Source organism: Lagopus muta, chromosome 7 (assembly GCF_023343835.1).
Source record: "Lagopus muta isolate bLagMut1 chromosome 7, bLagMut1 primary, whole genome shotgun sequence".
NCBI classification, from domain to species: Eukaryota; Metazoa; Chordata; class Aves; order Galliformes; family Phasianidae; genus Lagopus; species Lagopus muta.
This window is the reverse complement of record NC_064439.1, coordinates 3,772,172-3,788,427: the sequence shown is the minus strand read 5'-3', so window position 1 is coordinate 3,788,427 and position 16,256 is coordinate 3,772,172. Positions and strand designations below refer to the sequence as shown.

The window sequence follows — 16,256 nt, the reverse complement described above, 5'->3', positions numbered from 1 at the left end:
ATCTTGATGCAATTCCAAAGCTAGGGGAAACCTCCTTTATTTCTAATGTTCTTTGGCCTGGACAGGCATTGCTTAGGCAATACCAGATTATCCATTTAATCTGAACAAAAAAGATGGAATAGTTTGTCTCACCATTAAAAATCATTAAAGTCAATTCTGTGCATCTAGAACAGAAAAGTAATGGCAAAAGGTGACTGAGCCTTGTGTACAGAATAATGAGGATAATAAGCTCCTTGGGAGGGTTTAATTAAAACAGCACATAAAAGCAGAGGTCATGAGGAGCAGTGATTTTCCAAGTAGGGGCAGAGCAAAGAACACAAATGCAGTCTTGTGCATCTTGGCACCTCATCGAATGTCTGTTAGGAGACACTGCCCCAGTGCTCCGTTTGTGAAATGACCACCTCTGCACTGAGGGAGACACAAGGACAAACACAAGACACCCCAATATACACAAGGACAACAGACTTTGCTTTCAGCATTTTCTTCTGCCAGCCTGGGGGTGGGAGGTCTCTGTTTCTTCCTTGTGATGATAACAAATGTACAACTCTCTCTTCTTTATACCCTTCCCCTGCAGATTAACTAAGGCCAAGTCCTAGCCTCCAACATGGGAGGTTAAAAACAAGGGGAAATCTAGGAGACTTGCTCAGATGGAGGGATCTGAGCAAGGTGCTCAGCTGAGAGAGGTGGGAAAGGGGAGATGAAAGGTTAAGAAGCAGAAGCAATTTAGCAAAGCTTTCAGTGTGAGATGCTCAATGACTCCATCACCTACTCCAGAAACCATGCAAAGACCTCTGGAGCTAAAATAAGCTATTTCTACCATATAGAGGAGATATGTTCCACCAAAGCTCTTCTAAAAGAAAACATCACTGAGACATCATGCAGTAGTGGAACAGAACCTGGTGTACACAGAGATGTCTACAGTTTTACTGCATGATTCAACATATGAAGACAATAAAATAACGTCTTTCCTTACTAAATAACTTTATTCTCCATCCTTGGAGATATCCAAAGGCTGTCTGGACGTGGTCTGGGGCAACTGCCTCTGACTGAGCAGGACGCTTGGAGCAGATGACCTCCAGAAGTCCCTTCCAACCTCAACCATTCTGTCACTCAAATATTGTTTCACAATTGGAGAAGAAATAAAAAAACTATCTGTGATTGGATTTTAAACTAAGAATATTCTCCCAAAGGGACTGTGTGTCATCTTCAAGCTTGCTCTTTACTGTGAAGCTTACAGTTTGATATTTGTCTCCAACTGTCTTAGAATAACCCTTGCTGCAAAGGATCAGTTTCCACTTCCATACCCCATATCCAAGGAAAATATCTTCTAAACATCGCTGAGAAACAAGAGATTTTTGCCAAATACTTTGCAAGTTAAAGAAATAAGAGATCAATCACACAAAGGTGGAAATGTCTCTTCCTGAAAAAGAATGTCACACTCCCTCTGGATGCCCCATTGACAGCAAAAGTAAAAAAGAAAAGAACAAAAAAGCTTCTGTGATGCACTTGGAAAAATTCAGAAGCCCTGCAGAAGCACTACACAACTGGGGCAGACACAGATATCTGTGCCTCACTGTAGCCAGTTGCTGCTTTTCCAGTTGTCTAAATGTAAACTAAGTCAGAGTAACGCCCATAGATCTGATATAAACAAATATTCATCTAGGAACATATAAGCCTTCTCTATGCACCTAGAGTCTCTTTTCTGACCTCTGGACTTGTGTCTCTCCTTTAGAATTGTGACTAAAACCAGAATTAGTTAAAGATCTGCTCTTACATGTTAATTTGCTTTAGTAACAGACTTTTTCCCCGCTCGTCTCCAATGAACAGACCACAAAGACCAGATCCTGTAGCTTATGCTTTTTAACAAGGACGTCCTGTGTTAAACACCTACAGAAACAGGGTCACTAACAAGTTGATTAACACGGCTTTTCCCCTCTGTATGTGCATCCCCTAGTATACACAAGCACAAACGCAAAGGAATAATTAATAATAATCTAGTAACAAAATCACTGTTTGGTGGGGTAGATGGAGCCTCAGTGACGCGAGGCATGACTTCCAATCCCTTCTTAGTGTCTGTGAACCGGCTCCATATTTCCCCAAAATCTCTTTACAAATGGAGTCATGTCAACTGAGTGAACCCTTCCTGGCCTTGAGAACCATTTCCCATTCAAATACTTCCTATCCAAACAAACACACACCTTTGGCAAGCTTGGGTGTGGTTTCCAACAGAAGGCAGTAAGTTAAAGCTCATCAGGGGTTTCAAATGAGGCAGCACTCCTCCAGCTAGCCCTGGATGAGGCCAACATTTCATGCCCCATGCAAAAATGTAATTGCCTACCCTCTCCCTTGTCTCGTTGGTGAGGAACTTGGCACATTCACTGTAGTTCGCCCAGGTGCGGTTGTTGCCTGGAACCAGCTCCCAGCTTCCATTCAGGTCACACCGGCGATAAGCATGGCCTGTAGGAGAGAAACAAGAGGCAGGATAAATGGAGCTAGACCTGAGAGAAGAGGAGAAACCTCCTCTTCAGTTCAAGGGTGGATTCCAAAGAACTCGGTGTCTCTTGCCTGCTTTGAAGCTCAGCCACAAGAGCACAATTTCTATCCCCTTAGAAATCTTAGCAGTTTTCTGATAAACCCCAGAGAGCTAACAATAAGTTGCACTTACTTTAGATCAAGATAGTGGCTCTAAAATCTAAGGAAAGAAAGTGTAAATTTCAAAAGCACAATAGCATTCTCATAGTTGCAGCTCTCTCTATGAAAAAAAAACAACACCACAGCAATCTTCATTCTGTTGCTGCTCCTTTACAGATTTGGTGTATCTCAAGGTAGAGTTTTCCACGGCTACCCTGCTCATGGTGACGGAAAGGGGAGAGAAGGCATGGTTTTGTCTTGTGACAGCTCACAGATGAAAACATTCTTGTTCAGATGTTTGTGTGGGGATACAATTGCGTGGGTTGTGTGTAAAAATTCCCATTATAGTTAATGAGGATGAGACCAGTTGAGAGATCTCAGTGACTGCAGAGGGAGACTTTGTAGACACATCTTCTGAGACGCTCACTGCCCTAGGCAGCTTCACCAGTGGATATTTAAGAGGTGAAGAATTCGTGCTGTCGGCTTATGGAAGAAAAAGGGAAATAGAAATGGGTCACTTGTTCCTTCCAGATCCTAACATGAAATGTATGTCTTTGGAAAAGGTCATCTCTCAAGGATTGGGCTGGCTTGGCTCACAGTTTCTTATAGAAAAGGACATGCTACATGCAACCAGAGTGCACTGAAACGTAAGTACTTATTTTCTGAAAACAGCAGCAAGGCTCTGCTAGGGATTTATCTTAATTCTTTAATTTTGCAGGCATTGGGTGCAGAGCTTTGCCTGAGAAAAGAGAATGCGTTGGCTTTGGAAATACACTGAGGGGTGAGTGTGCTTCAGCTGCTTCTAAAAACATGCACAGACTTTGCGGCACCAGAAGCGAGCCAAGAAATGCAGTGCCTGAGGGAAAGTGTGATAGGGAGGAATTCACGTGTTCTGGTTACCAACACTGTTCTCAGATAGTCACTGTAGGGGTCTGGGCAGAGAGTAGGGGTTAGAAAGAACAAACTTGTGAAGAATATAAATCAGGAGGATATCTTGTAGATTTCTATCGCTACTTGAAGTTTGTTTCAGCAAACAAATGTGGGTTTGTAACGCTGCAAGACTACCTAGTTGTACTTACAACCCATTGTGCAGGTGGGAAATGTACGTTAAAAATGAGCTTTTTTTTTTTTTTTTTTCCTCTCTCTCTCTCTATATATATCTTCTATTTCTATTCTATTTCTATTCTATTTATAATTACCCTTGCTTGGATAAGAGTCACCACGCAAGAAATTCTAAAGGGGATTTCTAATTCCATGCCCCCCAGGTCTCTCATTGCTGTGGTTTTGCTGACCGTGGGTACAGCACTTACCTTTGTGATTGAAGTCATAGATGTACTCAGGACATGGCATAGCCACCACTTTGCCCGGCACACCTTCTGGCCAGCAGACAATACCATCCCACTCAGGAAGACAAAAGCCATCTGTGTAAGAGACACAAACATGAACAGCAGTCACCATTTTGAAAGGATTACCCACATTGGTAACACTGTTATCCAGGGCTGATCTTGGGTATCACTGCCATTTTCCTTTCAGCATTTAGCTTCAGAAGGTTTTGGGTTAGGATGTGTTCAGCAGTGGGACGACAAATAGGCAGAATCATAGAATGGCTTGGGTTGGAAGGGATCTCAATGATCACCCAGTTCCAGCCTTCCTCCTGCAGGCAGGGATGCCACCCACTAAATCAGGCACCAGCTCAGGCTGCAGGGCCCCCTCCAACCCAGCCTTGAAAACTTTAAGGGATGTAGCATCCACAACTTCTTTAGGAGAAATCCTGTACTAAGGAGCTAAATTGTGCTGTGGCTACATTGTGAGGCTCATAACAATCAGCTCAGATCTCTCTGAAAGGCACGTAACACCCAGATTAGATTGTGATTTCATGCCTAGACACCATCAGGCCAAATTGAGCTATCATTTTTACTTATTATTTACATCAGCCAGTGCTACAGTACACCACAATGTTTTGCTGCTTTCTGAGATGTCCTCACTTACCTAATTCTGAGTGCATTTTTAAGTAATGCTAAGACCAGCAACAATCTGTAGGGAGGTCCCATGGCAGTATTTTTTAAAAGTAGATACAGAATATTTTATTATCTTGTTACATAAGCAGTAAAGTGATAGAATCTGTTTCCTCCCTCATCTGACACTTTTTGTCTATGACTTTGCTTGTTCAAGCTTCCTTCTCCCCCTCCTTCCCAGTGATGTAACCACTGGCCAAGATGCAGGCCATGCACTGATTGATTTGGAGCCCTGCCCATGCTAATTGCCTGGCAGTGCACACATGCTGATTGACCAGCTGCTGCTTGCAGCCAAGCACAGCTTACAATGATCGAGTTTCCCCAGCTTCTCTCCTTGCTTACTCACTATTTTGCATTTTGCTCAGTCACCAATTTTCACTGAGCTGAGCAGAAAGAGAGCGGGCAGGAGAGGAATATTGTGGGAGTTGTTTATCTCTGTCTGTTGTACAACCTCCTAACTTTTTTGGAATGGAATGATGTGATGGTTCCTGATGGATTTTTCTTTAAATCATTCTTGTTCCTCCCTTTTGTACACTGAAGAAAGCTAAAATACCACTGACAGAGAAACCCTGCCTCCTCCTGGGAAGGTCACCTCTGCACAGGACTCCCTCTTCCCTGTGTATGGTTTGCTTGCAGAAATCTGTGATTAGTGCTTAGTGTAAGGAAAAACAGAGACACAAATCAAGAAAAATGTCCTTTCCCATCTTTTAAGTTTCCTTTTCCAAAAACTGAGACAGGTACGTAAGTATGTATTTAAAATACTTTGATTCTCATCTTGCAGTTTGCATGAACTTGCAAATTCATGGAATCACAGAATGGTTTGAGTTGGAAGGGACATTTCAGGGCCATGTGGTCCAACCCCCCTGCAATAAACTGTGAACACCCACAGCTCCATCAGGTGCTCAGAGCCCCATCCAGCCTGACCTTGGGTGTCTCCAGGGACATTTGGTGTTCACAACCTCTGGGAAACTTGTGCCAGTGCCTTGCTACCCTTATCATAAAAAAAACTTTTTCCTTGTATCCAGACTAGATCTCCCCTCCTTCAGTCTGAAACCATTTCCCCTTGTCCCATCACAATGGGCTCTGGCACAGGCTACCCATGGAGGGGAGGGGGTTGGAGTCCCCATTCCTGAAGGTGTTCAAGAAACATTCAGATGTTGTACTGAGGAACATGGTTTAGTGGGGAGATATTGGTGATAGGTGAATGGTTGGACTGGATGATCTTAGAGGTCTTTTCCAACCTTGGTGATTCTATGATTACACAACCAAATCCAACCTAGTGCTTGCTACCCCTTTGCATTGGGCTGCATTCACTGCAGCCATTTGTTAAGATCCAGCTACAGCAGCATATTTGAGATGGAAAGCTAGCAGTGGTGAATCTGATCCATCTCCACTTTCAGAGCAGTCCCTGGACTCCATACTATTAGCAGCCCTCAAAAAAAGGAGTTTATCAGCAGCATACAAAGTGTCTGACAGGGAGAAATTACATGAAAATCAAAATAAAATAGAGCAGCCTGCTCTTATCTGCAAAAGAGCTCCAATAGCAAAGAAATGATAAGCCCAGCCAAGATCTCAGCATGTTTCTTCAATATCAAAGCTAATGCCTTCACAATCTTTCAGCCCAACTGTAATTTATCCTTTATAATGCATGTGCTTTCACAAGATTGAATAAGAATCCAGGATTGCTTTAAAAACCTTTGGCTGGTGCAGGGCCCTCCAGGGTCGGAGCTGACAGTGATCAATTCAGTTTGCTGATATTTCGGGACATGAAAAGCAACAGAAAAGCTCATCATTTAACAGCCTGATTCCTCATCTTTAATTTAGCGTTGATGAAAAGGACCAGCCTAATCACTGCCTATCATTTGAAGCATTAACTGAGAGCGGGGGCAGAGCAGCTGACATTCCTTGGCATCGATGTGATAAATAGGATGAAGTTCAGTGCGTGTTCTCTGCTCTGAGAAGGAGGAAGAACAGTACCAGGTTTTCCTATTCATGAAAGCTATGTAAGCCCTGTCCTTTGGCTAATTATTTTGCAGGATAACTTACACCATGAAAAAGTTTATTTTTTTTTTAGTTCTGTATAAACATCAGAAGAAAAAGAGGGGAAAAAAAGCCCCACAAAATTTGGATTAGGACAAAGGGTTATTTCTTCTGAGTTCTTACTGCAGAGAAGAAAATAAATAAGGATTTCATTTAGCCCTCAAAGTGCTGTTACCTAAAATAAAATAAATTCCTTTTACAAAATAAACTTGGGTCAGTTTAAAAATGAAAACTATGGATAAACTGTTGAGGAGAGAAAAAGAATCATCTGAATGCCATGCTCCGAAATACTCAAAGTCCTTCCACTTCTCTAATGGGTTTAGAACAACTTGCAAAGTTCAGCCTTCATTTGTAAGCAGATTAATTTAAAATTGCACTGCAAGATTTTGTTCGTTGATTTTGTTCGTTGTTTGTTGAAAGAATTCATCTGGAGAAGTACTTTTACAGGCACTGGTAGAGGTTGCCCAGAGATGGTGGAAGCCCCGTTCATGGAGATACCAAGGTCAGGCTGGATGGGGCTCTGAGTACCTGATAGAGCTGTGGGTGTTCCTGTTCACTGCAGGACCAGATGGACTTTAAGTGTCCCTTCCAACTCAAACAATTCTATGATTCTAAGTACCTGGTGATGCTCCTTCCCCATACTGTAAACATACCCATACATATTTCCACACAGTGCACTCATTCAAAGGAAAACGGAATACAGAGTAATTTATTTTGGGGTACTTTAATTCTTCCTTATCTTCACAGAAAAGCAGAAGGTTGAAGGCACTGTGCTGTTAGGACCCTTCTGGACTGCTGCAATATCAGTTGGGCAATCTGGGGAGAAATCAGCTGTCCTGCTAATGCAAAAAAAAATACCATCTTTGACACATCTCACTGCATCTGAAATCATTCAGTGCTTTTGTGTATTCACCCATAGAACTGAGCCATATAGAGGTCTGATGGGACTGAATCTTCAGAAAGCATTTGAGTCTCCCAAGCACTGCAAATGAATCTGTTGTGATTATCATAGACTATCATGACACAGAAGCATAGAATCATAGAATCATAGACTCATGGAATCATAGAATCACAGAATGGCCTGGGTTGAAAAGGCCCACAATGCTCATCCAGTTCCAACCCCTGCTGTGTGCAGGTTACCAACCAGCAGCCCAGACTGCCCAGAGCCACATCCAGCCTGGCCTTGAATGCCTGCAGGGATGGGGCATCCACAGCCTCCTTGGGCAACCTGTGCCAGTGCCTCACCACCCTCTGGCTGAAAAACTTCCTCCTGATATCCAACCTAAACCTCCCCTGTCTCAGTTTAAAACCATTCCCCCTTGTCCTATCTTCTCCACCTCTTCATCATCCTCTAAAAGAGTAAGAAAACTCTCATCATTCCCTCCCTGTAAATTTCTCTGTGATGATTTGTAGACACCATCCCCACATCAATTCCTTCTTCCATTGCCCTGCTGGCTCTACTCTGGTCTGCGCAGCCACGTGGCACCTTTACCATTAATGTGATGGTTGGACTAGATGATTGCAATGGTCTTCTCTAACCTTAATGATTTTATGATTCTGTGATTCTAATTTCACCATCTTGAGGCCACTGGTGTGATAACTGGGACCAACTGGACCAAAGTCTGCATCATCTCTCTCCAATTTTCTTCTGCTTTGTTCAGTCTGGAGATCATTTAGCAATAGAATAGATGATGGGAAAGAAAGATTGTTCTGGCATTGTTCTGGAATCCAAACAAGACTTGTTTTTCTGTTTTCCCAAGTATTTCCTCCAAATATTTTTTCTTAGTTTATAAAAATATTAACACTGCTAACAGCTTCTTCCTGCTGTTTTCTTGGTCACTTCTCAAAACAGATCCACATTGAATTACAAGAAGAAATCTGAAAAATGTCCAGGAGTTTCAGGAAAACAATATAAAAATCCATAAGCTGACAGTTTTTCTCTATGGTTATACTTTAGAAAAATCAATTTTACAACTTTTTCATTTAAACTGTCTTAAAAAATAAAAAATAAAATCCAACACCTGCAAGCAATGTGCTTTTGGCATGCTGAAAATGAGTCTCTCCTGAGACAATGTTGTTTAGAAGGATGGGTAATCATAAGGGATCCTGTTTTTTGTTGCTGATTGAAAAGCTCTTGACAAACCCATATTTTTTTTTGGTGAAAAATAGTTTGAGGGTTCAAATATGCTGTTTAGATCAATGCAAGTGGGCAGGTTTGGGACAGGAGGTCGCATGTTCCAAATGAACTGGGAATATTAATCATTTCTTTCCTTGGAAGAAATGGTAGAATTCACTGAAGATGTAAGCCAAAAAGAATGCATAAATTTGAAGAAAACAAGCAAATCTGGTACACATCCCACATCTGATGTTGGACACGTATCAGTCATTTGGGCAGAGATGAATGGAGGATATGGCTTGTGTCTCAGGCATGTACATCAATGGGAGAAGCTCCTCTGCATCCAGAGCCGTAGTTGTAACACTTGTGGATGGAGGTAGGGAAGGTGGGAAAGGCCTCTGTCATCTCTGGCAGAACTGGGCTTGGATGTGTTTGAAGAAAGTTTGTGGGCTCTCCTTCAGCCAAGAAACTTAAACTCTTAAGATGGGTTCAGCAAAACCATTTGACTAAAGAGCTTGCTGGATCCAACAAGTAGATTTGCTCTGCAGTTGTTTCAAAAAGAAGAGATGCTCACAGGGCAAGCTGTTTTGGTTGGCAGTCCTGGGGTCCTTATTGTAACCAGTCCCCAGAACCTGGCATAATGCTTTCATTCATCAGATTTCAACCACTAATATATACATATTCAAGCCTCTATCCTCTGTCTGCACTTTTGGATTGCAAAGCCATCATTGTGGGGTTGATAGAAGTCAACTGCGGAGGCAGGAATTGAAGTTTTGTCCCCTAAAATATATTCTGCTTCTTCATCCCATCGTAGTTTGCTAGGAGAGGCTTCACAGGTCCTATGATGTTCTTGCCACTGGTCAAAGAAAACAGCCTCTCAGGGGAAAAGCTTGTAAATTCCTTTGTTGAAGAGGAACAGAAAGAAAAAATTCTTCCAAGAAAGAGAAGGACTGTTGGGTTGGGGAGATTTTGCTTGTGGCCCTGGAGGAAAATAAAGGCCTGGTCTACCTAAATGGACAACAGAATGAGAAAGGTTCTTCTCATCCTATTGGTAAGCATTGTGAATGAAGATGAGCTTCATAAGTGGGAGAAGACGCATAAAGAAAAGTGCTTTAAATGGCAATGGACAAAATTCATACAAGAAATTAAGACAGAACTTGTACCCATCAGATGAGCCTTGTTCAGGACGAGGCTCTAGGGAGAAAAAGTTTCACGTTCATAAGTGATTTTAAGGTGGCATCTCACTAGATTAAATGGAGCATTAATAGGGCAGTCTGAATTATTCTTTCCTTCCCAAGGACAAAGAAGCCAACCCAACCCCTCCTATAAGTGGTTATGCTCTCACCTCTTGATCTTGAGATACTCAGCTCATCATTCCTCAAGATAGAAGAAGCCACTGCAGAGCTTAGTCTCTGTTTTTTTCCCCTGCTATGCTGATGTAAACCTCACCTCCGGTTTCCTGATGCTTTTACTTTGCTTCTCAGACCATCTATCCAGCTCAACTGAGGCCTCATTCTTTCAAATCCCTTTTAACCTGGGTTCTTCATGGAAAATCTCACATCTATACCAGCACTGAACATCTTACTCATGTTGCCAAGACTTCTTGTTATTCACAGCAGGCTCTTTTATGAGTGGTAAAAGTGGGACCTAAAAATACATGCTTCTTAAGTGTACGTATACATTTGTTCATTTCAAATGATGGGATCTCAGTATCATGCAAATGGGATTATTTCCCCAAACATTCTCAGATTTGTTGCCAACAGGTTGAAGGAGGCGATGTTGCCCCTCTGTTCTGCCATGGTGAGACCTCACCTAGATACTGCATCTAGATGTTGAGTCCTCAGTACAGGAGGTAGTGAAGCATTGGCACAGGTTGTCCAGAGAGCTGGAGGATGCTCCATCCCTGGAGACATTCAAGGCTAGGCTGGACCAAACTCTGAGAACCTGATGGAGGTGGTGGTATCTGTGTTCATTGCAGGGTAGTTGGACTTGCTGGCCTTTAAAGACCCCTTCCAACTCAAATGATTCTATGATAAAATCTTGTTCCCCCCCCTAAAGCAGTTATCAAACACCTACTGCGTACCTCATAAATTGTGACTGGCATTATTGAAAACCAAACATTAGAGGATAGCTTCTGCAGCTCTGGGTGCCTTTGCTGCCAGTCACAGCACAGCAGACAAACCCTAGGAGACTGGCCTAGAACATCCATCCTGAATGCTCTGAAAGGAAATGATCCAAATCTTCAGTCATGAGGTTGAGAGACCAAAGTCTCAGCTGAAGTCAACCCCAAGGGCTCAGGGAACAAAGTCCCCAGTGAAATACTGAGGGATGTGTGTTGGTGTGTGATGGTGCTAAATGCTACTTTCATAGTTTTGTAGAATATCACAAGCTGGAGGGGACTCACATGGATCATTGAGTCCAACTGCTTTCACTCACTGCTTTCTCAGGGGAAGGACTCAGGTCATAACTCTGCAGAGGCCATAACAGCACCACAAAATAATCGTTTTGACAAGTCAAGACATTTGGAAACCCATCAGCTCATGTAGAACTATGCAGAAGCCACAGCACCTCAGTGAAGGGCACACTGTCAATTGCAATACACTGAGCAGATGTGAGTCAAAAGTCTGATTTATTTCTCCGCTTCTTCATGCCATTTTATCACAGTTCATCTTTGCTCATCTTCTAAGGCTGCACTGTAAAATCCTCCAGGCAGGGCATATGTTTAGTTCCTGGAGGTTACTATTAAAGTACCCATTCATCTTGGACTGTCATGAATACTCCCTTACAGTAGCACCGTACTACAGAGTAGTTATAGTTGCATAGATTACCATAGTTTTGGAACAGATGTGCCTTAAAGCTCTCCTTATTCCTCGAGGGTTGAAATCTCATTGCACAGAAATTGTCTTCATTATTGCAAGCCAATAAAGTATTCAGGATGGTGCATGTAAATGCTGTTTGATGTCACTGCCCTGGGACTTGTGTTCCCTGTGTGCTGCAGGTTGATAAAGGGGAGGAAAGAAGAGGGGAGAGGAATTTTGGGACCATGCCTGCTCACTGCTTGTCTCCTAGAGTGCAGTGGGTGCTATTCTCTTACTCTCTCCTGCCTGATCTGTTTCCCTTTCCTCCTTCCTCTGGTTTCTTTCCCCCCGACTCTCAGTTCTGATCTCTATGCAAGTGGCACAAGCATGCAGAGAACACATTAAAACCATCTGTGAAGCTGCTTGGCAGCTGGGTAAACGCAAACATGGTCTTGAGGTGTTTATCTAGGGGTATGGAATATAAATCAGCCCAACTTATTCTGGCATCATGCAAGGCATCAGGGAGACCACATTTGGAATACGGTGTGCAATTGTGGTCGCTCTATTACGGGAAGGACATTTGGTGGATTGTAAAAAGGCAGGGAGGAGCAACCAAAAAAATGACCCAGCATTTTAGGACAGGAGTGAGAGAAAGGGAGGGCTGGATGGCCAGTTTGTGAGGGTGTTTGGTGCTGCAGATTTATTTCATAGCTGGCTGTCAGAGCATGGGTCATATAGATCTGTGGGTGGGAATGTATGCAGAAAGGGGTGTCTGGTGGCATTGCCTCTGCAGCACAACACAGCAGGAGCACGTATCTGTTTTGGGGAAGGATGCTCTGCATGCCTCTGAGGACTTTTGCATGGCTGGCTAGGAACAGTGCACGCATCCACAAAGACCTGTGTTTGTGAATAGGTTCTGTGTTCTGGGCAATGTGAGGAGTGGGATGGGATGTGTGGGTGGAAGTCCTGCGTGCTATTACTCAGAGACATTTGGTGGTCTGTGCACTGGCATTTAATGGGCAGAATACCCCTTGAATGCTCAGTGCTGGAAGAACTGGACTTAAGAGGGGAAGGACACACGGGGCTGGGTGTTGCTCCTTGTCACAATAAGGCAGAATGGGAAATCCACAAAGTTCTAAGTGCTAACGGGACACAGTTGCAGAGTGTTGGCCACCATGACATCACTAGCTCATTTCACATGTTACCTGTCCCCCCACAACCCAACAGATGAACCTTCAGCATCCCATGTGGCAACACCCAACATGACAGTACTGGCTGGGCTCATCCAAAGCATCCTCCTGTCCTCATTCTGTGGAATCCAGCTCTTCCAAAACCCTCCAGATCTCCTTCCAAGAGCTTATAGCACTGGTCAGAAATCATTAAATATAAATGTAGAAATTAGCACGGCAACAAGTATTTCAATGCAGCTGTATGTGCTGTCATTCACCCTTTTTCCATACACACATGAATCATTTACACCTATTGTTACCCCTAAGACCTGTTCCTTCTTTGCACCAAGACCAATTACTGCTTAGAACACATTTCTCAGTAGGACTGGAAAGCTTTAGGCCATAAACCCTCACAGGTTTTGTACAAACAGGGAGAGGCTAGAAAGAATAGGAGAAGATATGGAGTTTATAGTGAGCTGGGGTGTTTAGGGAAAATCCTGAACGCATTTGTGCCCTTTGACTTCAAGGCCACCTGAGGATACTCCCTACCTCTGAGGACAGCCTGGCAGGATGGATGACCAAGGGATGGTGGTGCTGGGCCTCTGGATAGAAAACACAGAGCAGGAATTGCTTCTGCAAGCCGAGAGATTGCCTAGGCTTGCATACAGGTCCTTTAGGGACAATGGAGCAATAAACTCAGGTGGGCAGCCCACATACCTTGGGTGAAAACACATGGCTTCTCAACTAAAAATAACCCCTCTCCCTAGCAAATAGGTTTGTTTATTAAAAAGAAAAAAAAAAAATAGAATGGAAAAAAAAGCACAACCATTTTGAGGCAAGCTGCAACACACCTAAGACTCTGAGAAAAGACTGCCGATGGCCTTCACTAATAACAGGTTTGTGTAAAAATCTCTCCTGCCCCACAAAATGTCCCATCTCCTTTTCCAAACCAGGGAAAGACAGGCTTTTAATTCACAGGCGAAAGAAAAAAAATCAGGTCTGATGGCTTATGGCTGGGAATTTCACTTCATCCCCTTCCAGGTTTAACTTTGGGGTGGCATCAGGCTGCCCACCATGGCTGAAATCTAATATTTATGTACGTAGACGAGAAATTTTAGGGTTTCCTGTTCTTTCTGAAAGTCTTTCATCTAGAGACTATATTTAAAGAAAGAAAAAAAAAAGGAGAAAAAATGAGAGAAAAGAAGAAAGGAAGCCAAATGCTTGTGGGGACAGAGGTTTTTCCTTTTTTTTGTGTGTGTGTGTGTGTGTTGTTTAGTTTCTTTTCTTTTTTTTTAATTATTATTTATTTAAATTTTTGAGCATCTTTCCCTCAGTACATTAGCTAAAAGCAGCAGATGAGGAACATATCCTGAAATGTGAGAAAGCACCACATGGGGCTGTACCCATGTCAGCCCCACTCCGTGTGGGTTGGAGCCCATGGCAAGTCCTGAGGCTCAGAGATGTACCTGGTGGTTAACCTGCAGAAAGCAGCACTGTCTATGAGGTCTGTGTCAGGAGGACACAGGGGTCTCAATCCTCTCCTAGCAACTTTAAAACTAATGAAAAGTAACATTTTTAGGGGACAAAAAGGAGAATTTGGAGTTTTTACAAACTGTGTATATATATATATATATATATATATAAATTTATTTGCTAGGTTTTTCTTATGGACTATCTAATCTGCTAATAATATCAGGTAGAACAGACACATGTGTCTGCTCTCCAGAAATGCTTGATGAGTCTACGCTGCACCCTGATGCTCATTAGAACCATGGAATCACAGAATCATTAAGGTTGGAAAAGACCTCTGAGATCACCAACCCACCCCACCATGCACACTGACCACATCCCTCAGTGCCACATCTCCTTGGTTCTTGAACACCAACAGGGAAAGTGACTCCATCACTTCCCTGGGCAGCCTGTGCCTATGTATCCCCACTCTTTTGGAGAGTAAAATTCTCCTAATATCCAACCTGAACCTCTCCTGGTGCAACATGGGGCTATCTCCTGTAGTCCTATCACTGTTACCTGGGAGAAGAGGCTGACTCCCACCTCACTATAACCTCCTTCCAGATAAATGTAGTAAACAAAGTCTCCTCCTCTCCATGGAATTCCTCCAGACTGAGCCATCCCAATTCACAGAATCACAGAATGGCCAGGGTTGGTAGGGACCCCAAGGATCATGAATTTCCAACCCCCCTGCTGCATGCAGGGCCACCAACCTCCACATTTAATACCAGCCCAGGCTGCCCAGGGCCCCATCCAGTCTGGCCTTGAACACCTCCAGGGATGGACAGGGCATCCACAACCTCTCTGGGCAGCTGTTCCAGCACCTCACCACTCCCTCTGTGAAGAACTTCCCCCTGACATCCAACCTAAATCTTCCCTTCCTCAACTTAAAACCATTTCCAATTCCCTCAGCTGCTTCTCATAATAAGATTTGTGAAGCCCCTACCACTGTAAAAATGGGACTTAGGCATGTATGTTGTTAAATTGCATCCATCTTCTTTCAACTGAGCAAGACATTGCTGAACCATGGCAGCAGATAATGTATTTGAATACTCCACCTGACAGATTTGCCTGGTCAGTTTATCAGGGCATGGGCCAAGGATCAGAGAAAAGTTAAAATTAAGACAGATGTTGAACTTCCAAAGGCTGGAAGCCTTTGGATGTCTCCTTCCAACAAACATCACCTTCCCGTGTTTATAAGAAAGTGAACACAACTATTCTTCATGCACCTGTCAGCCTCTTCCTTTTTTTCCCCCACAATGAGTTGTTCAAGTTTTAGGCACACTAGCCAGGTTTTACAGGCATTTTTGGTAGCTAGAACTACGTGGAATCAGGCTTGAGACAAAGATTAAACCAACATTAGCCAGATCTGTAAATGTAGGCTGACAGGGACAACTTCAATAAGAACCTGGAAGCTGCTGCCATTTGGCACTGCAGCACAAGGCACATGGCACCTGCTAACTACCTTGCTAATTACCTGCTTCCAGAAGACAACACAGCTTGACTTGAGATGCTTATCTCTCTGAGCTTGCTGCTTACTGAAGAAGAGCTAATGAAGTCTATGCACAGGCAGGATCACATTTTCCAGTCAAAGAGCTTGTGCTGGTGTGTATCTCAGCCCAAATTCAAGCCCAAACTGGAAGAGTGTTGCACAGAAACCTGCTCCTCAATCTCATCCAGTGGTGCTGGACTTCCAGTTCCCTCCTGCAAATGGTCTTCTTCACTCACACTGAAGTGTGAAGAATATTTCTAACCTGTGATTAACAGGCAAACATGTTAAGAATGCAAAGCTGCAAGGAGAAAAGGGGACCAGCAAATATCAGCACCGGAGTTTGATTCTGAGCTGATCTGGACTACCCTCTCACCTCTTAAGACCCACAGATCTCACTGTAATTCTGATATATCACATTATTCTGAATGAACATTAGTGTGGAGGAAAAAAAGTGCTGAACGATGGCTGAAAGCAATGAGTCTGAGA

General features: G+C 43.2%; 1 protein-coding gene across 1 annotated transcript in view; it reads right to left on the bottom strand.

Moving 5' to 3' along the window:
- The window catches only part of PTH1R (parathyroid hormone 1 receptor), a 112,426-nt gene that overhangs the window by 38,560 nt on the left and 57,610 nt on the right, over positions 1-16,256 (bottom strand). Inside the window, exons 3-4 of the mRNA XM_048951852.1 lie at positions 3,942-4,052; positions 2,339-2,457 (exon numbers count right to left, since the gene is read on the bottom strand). Coding sequence (XP_048807809.1) covers positions 2,339-2,457; positions 3,942-4,052 — 230 coding nt within the window. The remainder of the gene's footprint in view (positions 1-2,338; positions 2,458-3,941; positions 4,053-16,256) is intronic.